This window comes from Scylla paramamosain, unplaced genomic scaffold (assembly GCF_035594125.1).
Source record: "Scylla paramamosain isolate STU-SP2022 unplaced genomic scaffold, ASM3559412v1 Contig47, whole genome shotgun sequence".
Classification (NCBI taxonomy): Eukaryota; Metazoa; Arthropoda; class Malacostraca; order Decapoda; family Portunidae; genus Scylla; species Scylla paramamosain.
The window spans coordinates 411,924-422,500 of NW_026973712.1; the positions used below are offsets into that span (position 1 = coordinate 411,924).

At 45.4% G+C, this 10,577-nt stretch overlaps 1 protein-coding gene across 1 annotated transcript in view; it reads left to right on the plus strand.

Annotated features, from left to right (window-relative positions):
• Positions 1–5,592: 5,592 nt before the first annotated feature.
• LOC135098141 (merozoite surface protein 2-like) overlaps positions 5,593–10,577 on the plus strand; it is a 9,012-nt gene continuing 4,027 nt past the window's right edge. Inside the window, exons 1-2 of the mRNA XM_064000344.1 lie at positions 5,593–5,803; positions 8,028–9,096. Of these exons, the coding sequence (XP_063856414.1) occupies positions 8,776–9,096 (321 nt within the window). The 5' untranslated portion in view covers positions 5,593–5,803; positions 8,028–8,775. The remainder of the gene's footprint in view (positions 5,804–8,027; positions 9,097–10,577) is intronic.

Sequence of the window (10,577 nt, forward strand, 5' to 3'; positions counted from 1 at the left end):
CGCTACTGGCTAAGTCATACGCCTCTCTGCTGCCCCCAAGAGGACCCGCGCTTCATCGCCGTCCACAGGTGAGTGAAATCTTGCTTCCAATGGCTAAATTTAGTAAACAAACAACGCCAATTTGTATCCCTGTGGCTCCTTGACCCCTCCCCATTCACCCCATGCTGGAGCTGCCTCCCCGCCCCGTCCCCAGCCCCAACTCTCCGCTGACGTACAGTTAGTACTGATAAGATCCCCATGAGAGCCACCAGTGCTTCATTTAAGGTGGCTAAAGCTCTATATGCCTCGGTTTTTTAAAGGAATATGATAGAAAAACCCTGAAGATTAGTGGAGGAGGACAGGGCATTCAGTAACCTGGCCCAGACCCCTGAGTCAGTGGCCAGGGTGACGAAGCGGTGCGACGGTGACCTGACGGTGACCTGACCTGTACTTCTGGGGCAGTCTTCACAGCCTCCCCTCACGTGACCAATGAGACTCACTGGACAGACTCACTCTTCTCAACACACACACAACAGAAGGGTTAATTTGGAGATTTTTCACCATTCTAACATTTTTGGGGGGCAAAACAGCATTTTTTTAGTAGATTTTGATGTGCTTTGAATGAATCTAGTAGCTGTTTCCATCACAAATAATTTTTGATCTATTTCTATATACCCATAACCCCATCTCCCCTCTCCCCCCCCAACACACACACACACACACACACACACACACACACACACACACACACACACACACACACACACACACACACACACACACACATACACACACACACACACACACATACACACACACACACACACACACATTATAACAGCAGCAGCCTACACCCCCACTCTGCCCATCGCTGGTCCCAGGAAATTCCCGGCCTCTGCCTTTATACTTAAGGACAATATCCTAAGCAAGATGAATAATCAGATCAGCCAGGCAGACGGCCAAGACAACGCTGGCTTGTAAGTTTCTCTTTCCCTCGAACCCCAGGTCGTGAGCCGCAGCCCTTACCACTGCACCACCCCGTCTCTTTGCCCTAAATAATACACAAACCATGCAGGGATCAATAAAAACGAGGGAGGAAGGTGGTACGAAATCAACTTTGAGATACTAGACAGTCATGACACACGAGCCTTTGTTGGGATGTCTACGTGCTGGTGGCTTCCTTCTTTCCTTCCTTTTTTTCTCCATGGTGACCTCTCTCTCTCTCTCTCTCACTCTCTCTCTTTTGAGGCGGCACTTCCTCATTCACCCTTCACCTCGCTTCCCGTCATTTCCTTCCCCCACCAGCCAGGCAACCAGCCGCACCCTTTTATCATCTCGCCCACCACCACCACCACCACCGCCGCTGCCGCCTCGTCTCCCTCCCTCACTCCCTCCCTCCCTCTCCCCACTCACTCCCTTACTCTCGACTCCCACGCCCTCCATTGATTTCTCCTTCGTTTCTGAGTGAATGGTGTCAGCCTACGAGGAGGGTGACCGTCGATAATTTGAGTCTCCTTGCACATTTCACCAACACTCATTACCATTTATTCTTCCTCGTTCTCCTCCTCCTTCTTCTCCTTAGATTTTTCGTCAACACTGTCACTATCATCTAATCCTTCTCCTTCTTCTTTTTCTTCTTTTTGTCCTCTTGCGCCTTCATCTCCTTCTCCTCTTCTTCAACTTCTCCTCAATTCCTCCTCCTTCTTCTCTTTCTCCTGCCCCTCCACCTGCTTCTGATCCTCCTCCTCCTTCTCCTGCCCTTCCTCGTCCTTCTTTTCTACTGCTTCATAAAGGTGTTACTCTTCGTTTTTTTTTTTCTCCTTTCCCCCTATCTCTTTTATTTTCGTTAATCTATTATATATCTCCTTTAATTTGTTTTCTGCTTCTCCTTTCTATTCCTTTTACCATTCCTACTGCTACTACTACCACCACTACTACTACTACTACTACTACTACTACTACTACTACTACTACTACTACTACTACTCGTACTTGTATTCTTCCTCTCCTTTACGTACTGTATTTATAATTTTATCATTCTGTAAATATATTCCAAGTTGTGCCTTTTTTATTTAGTCTCTCTCTCTCTCTCTCTCTCTCTCTCTCTCTCTCTCTCTCTCTCTCTGGATTGGTTAGTGGAGACTATTACAGTTTCAAATTGAACTTTCTTCCTCTCCTTTACTCTCCCTTGTCCTCTCATTTCGCTTCCCCTTCCCCGAAGTAATGACATCAAGAAAGAGACGAATATTGCAAGCGTACATGAATCTCGTCTTTTTCCCCCCCGCGACAGAGAGAGAGAGAGAGAGAGAGAGAGAGAGAGAGAGAGAGAGAGAGAGAGAGAGAGAGAGAGAGTGTTTTTGTGTATTCCTCAGAAGGTTAAATAATGTAATCTTATGGAATCAAATTCCACCTATGTCTCTTTTCTCCCTGGAGAGACTGAGTACGCTTCTCTCTCTCTCTCTCTCTCTCTCTCTCTCTCTCTCTCTCTCTCTCTCTCTCTCTCTCTCTCTCTCTCTCTCTCTCTGGTTCAATACACTCTCACCACTCAATGTTCTCTTTGCCACAACCAATCTCTACACACTCATATTCCATCCCCTCAACTCGCCTCACGCTCTTGCCCTTCCTTCATTCCTCGCTACATGCTTCCCAGCACGCCTCCCCCCTCCTTTTCTTTTCACCCACCCTCTCTCCACTCTCTCCACTCCCTCCACATTTCCCTTCCCCACAATTCTAGTTCCAGCTCTCTCTCTCTCTCTCTCTCTCTCTCTCTCTCTCTCTCTCTCTCTCTCTCTCTCTCTCTCTCTCTCTCAAATTCACGCGAGCCTAAGTGGTTCATTTAAAAGCTTCATTTGGGGTTTTCTTGCACTTATCATTCCTTTGGTGAGTGGAGCGAGGGAGGAGGAGAAGCATACCTAGTCTTGGGGAGAGTCACCAAGAGGCTCCTTAGCACAACCCAGAGTGGAGTATTTTTTTTTTTTCGTCTTTTCATTTTTACATGAAAGGGGAGTTTTGGTGATGACTATAAAACGTGCAAGGAAGGAAAACAATAATGTCGCTTAATTTGCTCCTTGGTAGGAAAGTTTGTAGGTACGCAAGGGAGGAGGCAAGAAAAGAAAGAAAGGGTTAATTTAACTGGACGTATTTTGATGGAGATGCAGAAAAAAAAACACACACACACACACACAAAGGAAGAACAAGCATCAGGAGATAATTGCATTCGTTTTTATGAAGCTCTTTGTTCTTATAGTTATTTAAATCATAAGTATGCGGAAGACAATTGTAGATGGAGATTTTTTTTTTTTCGTGTGTGCTGCGGACAGGTGACATGGATGAGGTGAAAGTTTAAAGGTAAGGGAAAGGAATATGCTAGAAAATGAGTGAAATCTGCTCTTCTCTACACGTATAGATGAAAAGAGAAAAAGAATAATATAGTGTAGATAACATGAAGCAGGAATTATGTAGCAGTTTTACAAAGTATTTATGACGATATTACGCAAAATAAATCATACAAAACTACAGTAGCTCCATTTATCACATTTTCGCGGACAGTACGGAGGTCTTAACATAGAGCAATTCATTAGACCATCAACTTCCATTCGAATTACGAACACGAGATTCATTGGCGTTTGTGACATGACAACCGGGAAGACAGTGAGGTAGTAAAATATTGCAAAAATCAGAGAACAGTCAGATTCCGCCAGTGAAGGATTCTGTTTCACGTTCCGTCATACAAAGCCGATTGGTGTTGCCGTGATCGCCTCGCCTCATTACCAACCCAGGCATGCCACACCCCAATCCCTTCCCGGCAGCGTCTCGTACTCCCTCTCCCCTCTGTGCTAAAGGCTTGTCATCGGACATTCGCGCTCTTTGTTAGCTCATAATTAAAATGCGGGTAAATATTATGCTTTTTATGTGTGTAAATGATGGTAATGTGGTTTAAATGACGAAATCTAACTTGTGTGTTTACGAGTAAATGTAACTTTATTTAATTCAGATTTGATAATGTGGATGCTGTTTTTTGTGTGTGGCTAAGCTGTCGTTTATATTGTTGTTGTTTTTGTTGTTGTTGTTGTTCTAGTTGTTATTATTATTATTATTATTATTATTATTATTATTATTATTATTATTATTATTATTATTATTACTATTATTATTACTATTATTATTATTATTATTATCATCATCATTACTATTATTATTATTCTTGATCTTGTTCTTCTTGTTCTAAACCTTTTTTTCTTCATGTTCCTCTTATCATTACTTATCTCCTCCACCACCACCACCACCCTCAGCAAGCAGGACACATGAGCCAGCCGTTCGTTCACCCGCATACTGGCGTGAAGCATCATTCGTAGAGAGCCCAGTAATGACTATCGCTGGCATACCTAAGGAGATCAGTCGACCCTAGATACATTCTTATTCTTGACTGGCTCAGTACAGACTCGTTGGTTTAGCCTTAATACAGTGAGGAGACTTGTGTATTTGTGGCGGTGAGTAGGGAGAGGACGTCTGTATTAAAAAAGCAGTGGTCAATATAGTTTTAAGTGTCACTAATATCTAAACACACTAAGCCATACTACAAGATCACTCTCACCTTTTTTTTCCCTCTTGCTATTCACTGCTGCCGATCCTTTCATTCTCTCGGTGTTGTAGTCTTTCTTTCGTAACATTCAGACCCCTGTAAACATGTTTGCTTGCACACACACACACACACACACACACACACACACACACACACACACACACACACACTCGTATATGAAAGAGAAAAAAAGAAGATTGCGTTTTCCCTTTTCTTCTTGGCTACGAAAGGAAGACAATTGCAAAGTTAAGTGTTTAAAAATGGCATTATCGTAACTCAGTCCTCCTCCTGCCCACTTAGCACACTGCCATTCAAACTGAAGCCCATACCGTTCAGAGTCCTGGCGCCGGCATTTGTCAATATCTTTACTCTCCCACCCGCTCCTCCACTCTCCACTAACTAGTAAACTTCGAAAAGTATTGGGTCGCTCTATTTTCCCTGCTTTCCACGCCCTCAGCCCCACACGGGAAGCACCAGGTGATCCGGGGAACTGCAGTGTATCAGGACTGAGATTCTTCCTCCCAAAGTAAATTTTAGTGTGGTGTGTGATAGATATCTTGGTTTATTCTCGGCACTACTTACGTTTAATTGCGTGAATAAAGACCGTGATCTTACAATTTTAAGTTGATTGATATATCAATAAACCTCCACACCACGGTGCTCCAGCCTTTGTCTCCGCCACCTACGCCACTCAGCCCCACGAGGCGCATGCTATCTGCTACCTAAGCGCGCACACACACACACACACACACACACACACACACACACACAACTTTGGGGTCTTGTTCTATTCAATCCCGTTCTTCCACAAGTAGTTCAGTGTCAGTCGTAGTGTGTAGCTCAGCAGATACAGTCGTTATAGACCAATAAGTCTCCCTGTATCTGTTCTTCCTATCTGATTCGTACTTATCTTGAGGCAGGTTATCCTCAGCAACACTGGTCAAAGGCCTTCTCCCCTGCACTTCACAAAAATAATAGAATAATATTAGCCTCTTTTGGATAAAGCACACACACACACACACACACACACACACACACACACACACACACACACCTCTGTCAGACCACAAATGGTGGCGACCTGTCCTAGACACCCTCGGCCTGGGTTGTACCACTGTTCGCTCCGCCACCAGACGCGCCACAGCACCTGGCTCGCCTCGCGCCGCACGGGTCGTCACGCTGTCCCGTGAGACCACCTGCCTCGCTGGCGGGTTTTAATCAAGGGACTAATTTTCTCAAAACGTGAGGGATATTATGTGTTCTCTGTGGATTGATACGAAAAACCCAGTGTTGTTTGGTGCCTAGCATTCAGAAATATCAGCAATTAACGTACCACCTATGATGAAATGTGCATGATTGTGTGTGTGTTTTGCCATTTTTACTGTTGAAGTGTGATTCAAATATCCGTACATCGTTCCGTGAGCTGAGTGGACATATGCACCATTCTTCCATAACGACAGTTAATTCAAATGACGGAAGTTAGTGTGTGACAAATTGAATTACCAAATACAAAAATTCAAGTCAACCTAAATTGGGAGGATGTCCTGCTTGGCCAACTTGCAGCGTGCTGAATGTGTGCAGACCTCGATGTGCTGAGTGCGCGTCAGGGACGCGGTGTTCCGCGTCCCTGAAATACAACAAGGGGAAAACAAAGCACGCCAAGACACTGTTCACCTGGGTCAGATCCTACTGTGGCGCGGGAGTCAGTCAGTCAGTCAGTCAGTCAGTGAGTTTGTGTACACCTCAGCTGTGAATGAATCATGTAAAATATAATTTCTTTCAGGGTTGTGCAAACAATGTAAATCTTTCTGCGTGGCGAAATGGTGAGATAAGTCAATGAAGTCCACTGACAGCAGCTAAATGAAGAGGGTTTATTAAATAATGACGCTAAATGAGATAATTAAACACGGGGGGCAGACCTTGATTAGTCTGTCGTGTAGCTGTTCCATTTGGCAATAATGAGTGTGCACGTTTTTAGTGTGAAAACAGACAGTGACCCATAGCAAATCCTTACACGCGGGACGACTCCTGCCTTCCACCATCACGTGAGCGCGGACAGAACATCGCACCAGACACGTGGCGACAAAAAAGCTTGAGCTCACAGCCTCAGTGCACGTGGGCAGAGTGCTGAGTCCTATTACCTGCCACGCTGCTCGCCACGCAAACATACTCCCAACGAAAAGAAAGGTCAGGACATGAAATATAACGTGTATTCAAAAAATAATGTTGAAATATATTGTTGAGTCCTCTTTCACGAATCTAGCACTTGTCCTTCCTCAACACATGGGCACTCTCACCATGAAAGCTCGGGAGTAAAAATATAGCACGCAAACAAAAAATAATCCAGAAATATGAGTCCAAACCTCTTACGTTGGAGAGTCAGAACGTTAAATTAGCGAATGTAATTTACTACCACAACATTGCTCGGGAGAACCTCGGCGTGGGTGAGACACGGCCACCCATAGATCGTAAGTAAGGGGAAGGGGAGGGAAGGAAAGCAGACTGGAGTGGTGAAAGAAGGCGAGGAAGAATTTAAGAGCACTGCCAGCACATGCAAAGTGGAATGCGTGCCACATGCAATGCAAAATTCCACGCAAGTACTCCGGCAACAATCTGACCATAATAGGCTTGGTAAATACAAAGGAAACATGACGTAAGTGCCTCTCGCCCACGAACATCACTTGAAACTGCTTGACGTGAGAGAGAGAGAGAGAGAGAGAGAGAGAGAGAGAGAGAGAGAGAGAGAGAGAGAGAGAGAGAGAGACTGACACGCACAGCTCGCCAAAGCGGACGGTGAGAAAAGTGTGTCAGGTGTCTAGCGAATGTGAGGGAGGGAGAGTCGCGAGGAAGCAGTTAATGATTGTGGTCGATAATACAAGTGAGGGAGAACATGAAGGGGAATGCAACATGTACGTAACAAAATGGAGAGAGAGAGAGAGAGAGAGAGAGAGAGAGAGAGAGAGAGAGAGAGAGAGAGAGAGAGAGAGAGAGAGAGAGAGAGTGTTAGAACGCAGACAATTTGACCGCACTCTCTCACCACCACCTTACACACACACACACACACACACACACACACGCACATTATGGCGTGCTGAGATGATGTAACTTACTCCTTCACATGGCTGGGCTGGAGTGCTTTTTGACAAATAATGGTACAGTGGTAGTGCTCTTCATACTCATGCTATCATTTCCTCCTCCTCCTCCTTAACCAGTGCGTCTAGAAATGCTTTATTTTCTTCCACCACCACTAAGCATAGTTTTTTTTTTTTTTGTTATAGTCAGTGTTTATGTATTACTTCCCGTACCGTAGTTATTGGCGGCAGCCTGAGATATTTGGAAGTGGAAGTACAGTGGAGACCAAAACTCTATCTCAGAACTGCTGCCGCTGAGGTAAAACAGAGTATTTACTACTACTACTACTACTACTACTACTACTACAACTGTTGATAACTATCCTTCTTTGCAGGCATCGTAAGACACAAGACGAGGAGCAAGCAAGATTCACGACGACACAGTTCTTCACTGACTCGTCAACTCACTGACTGCAAAGTGCGTCTGTGCAGAGAAGACAACACGTGTGGTGCCGCCCTCCCGTGACTACTGAGGAGACAGGAAAGAGAAGAAACCAGGAAAGAAACAGCAAGAGGAGGAAGAGGAGGAGGAGGAGAAGGAGGAGGAAGAGGAGGACGACGACGAAAAAGAGTTGGGGATTAAAGGGGAGGAGGACGAACAAGAGGATGTACTGTGGTAAGAGGAGGAGGAGGAAGGCGTAAATAGAATAAAGGAATAAAGAAATACAAAGAAGAGTACGAATGTATAGGGAAGAATAACGAAATATATTGTCAAATCAGGAAAAAAAAAAGAAGGAAGAAAAGGAAATATAAAGGAAATAGAAGCAAGAGTAGTGAAGCTTGAGATAGAATAAAAAAAAGATATGAAGGAGTAATGGTTTATAAGAAGGAGTAAGGAAATATAAGGAAGAATAATGAGAAGTACAGAAGGAAAAGGATATATAATGAAAGAAAATAACCGTAGATAACGCCTATGAAATTTTACTGCCACACATTTCTTTCCTCCTCTCCTTCGATTACCTTCCAACGTGGCATACTCTTCCCTTAGCTAACCCAGCCATTATCCAAGAGGCAGAGAGGGAGAAGATACAGTGCTCACCTCCTCACCACGCCCTGCAATAAAGAGCAACACCTCCTCCTTCAATGACCTCATCCCAACACATCAAAGACAAACCCACCACCACCACCACCACCACCACCACCACGACCACAACCACCAACCACGACCATAACAATAATAATGACCAAAATCATAGCCCCCTCCACAATTCCCGCCACAGTCAGAGCCGCACAGAGTCACCAGCAGCACCTCCAAGCCAGCTCTCCTTGTCCCAGCGGCAGTCCTCGTCCCCTCTTACCACCACGTCGCCTTCACCAGCACCACCCTCTCCCTCCTCCACGCCACCGCCGCCACTCCAGCACGAGACCACCGCCCTTAACCCTCCGAGGAACGTGCTGCCCCAGGTGAGAGAGAGAGAGAGAGAGAGAGAGAGAGAGAGAGAGAGAGAGACTGCTTCAGGTAGTGCTTGTTTTTTTTTTTTATCCATAGCCTCTCTCTCAGTTGAGGGCGAAAGGTCGGATTTGTGTGGGGTGTGGATGGGGTGTGGGGTGGGGTGTGGGTAGGGTCAGCAGGGATGGTTAGGTTAAGTTGCTGGAGGTGACAGGAGCACGGTGAATTTGGGGAGTAGCCGGCATTACGTGGTCCGTCCCCCCTTCTCTATCTCACACACACACACACACACACACACACACACACACACACACATACACACACAAAGCCATCAAGAATACATACTACACAATACATAACGGAACCAGGAATCAGTTAAAGCAGTTAAGCCAGAAAATTGTGGAGGCGATCAAAGAGAAGAGTCTCGTTTACAGGGAGCGGGGCATCCGTCACGCGTCACTGGGGAAGAGGAGGAGGAAGAGGAGGAGGGGGAAAGGAAAGAGAGGAAAACCTTCTTTGATATCAGTGAAGGTTCCGTGCCACGTGCAAGTTTGGAAAGAGAGAAGGTTGAGGGAGAATGCTGCTGTTACTGATGCTGTTGGTGGTGGTGCTGGTGGTGGTGGTGCTGGTGATGGTTGTGGTGGTGCTGGTGGTGGTTGTGGTGGTGTCTGTTTACGATGAAGGTGTTTTGTGTTTAACGTCTTTTTCTTGTTGTTCCCCGCCAAATTTAAGATAATTTGAATATATAAATACACTGCTATTAATGCTTGTCTTGTCACAGAGGTGAAATAAGACGTGTAAAAACACACCTAAACAACAACAACAAAACAACAAGCAGTATCAAGCAATAATAATATAATACAATATAAAAGTAATCTATTCACGCACACGCAAGTCTTCAGAGAGAGAGAGAGAGAGAGAGAGAGAGAGAGAGAGAGAGAGAGAGAGTGAGTGAGGGACTGCGAGGGTCAAAAATCGAGCGAATCGCCATGGAATAAAAGATAATGTTGATATGCATTCAGGGACGTCACTCGCGGAGGGACCGCACGCGAGGGTCACCGGCGAGAAAGAGCCAGCCAGCCAGCCAGCCAGCCAACCACACACACACACACACACACACACACACACACACACACACAAAGTTAGGAAAACAAATACGAAAGGAAAAAAAAAAGAAAACAAGAGAGAGAGAGAGAGAGAGAGAGAGAGAGAGAGAGAGAGAGAGAGAGAGAGAGAGAGAGAGAGAGAGAGAGAGAGAGAGAGAGAGAGAGAGAGAGAGAGAGAGAGAAACACGAAAAATAAGAAGGGAAGGCCAATAATTTCTTTCTCAACGTCAGGCATCGTAAACAATCAGGAGGAAACAGAAACAAACAGGCAAGGAGACTCAGGTAAACAAGGTCAGGTCACACACGCCACGAGTCACGGGGCCGATGAGAATGCGATCAAACCACGAAACGAGGCTGACATTGAGAGAAATGCAATGCTGGAAACAAAG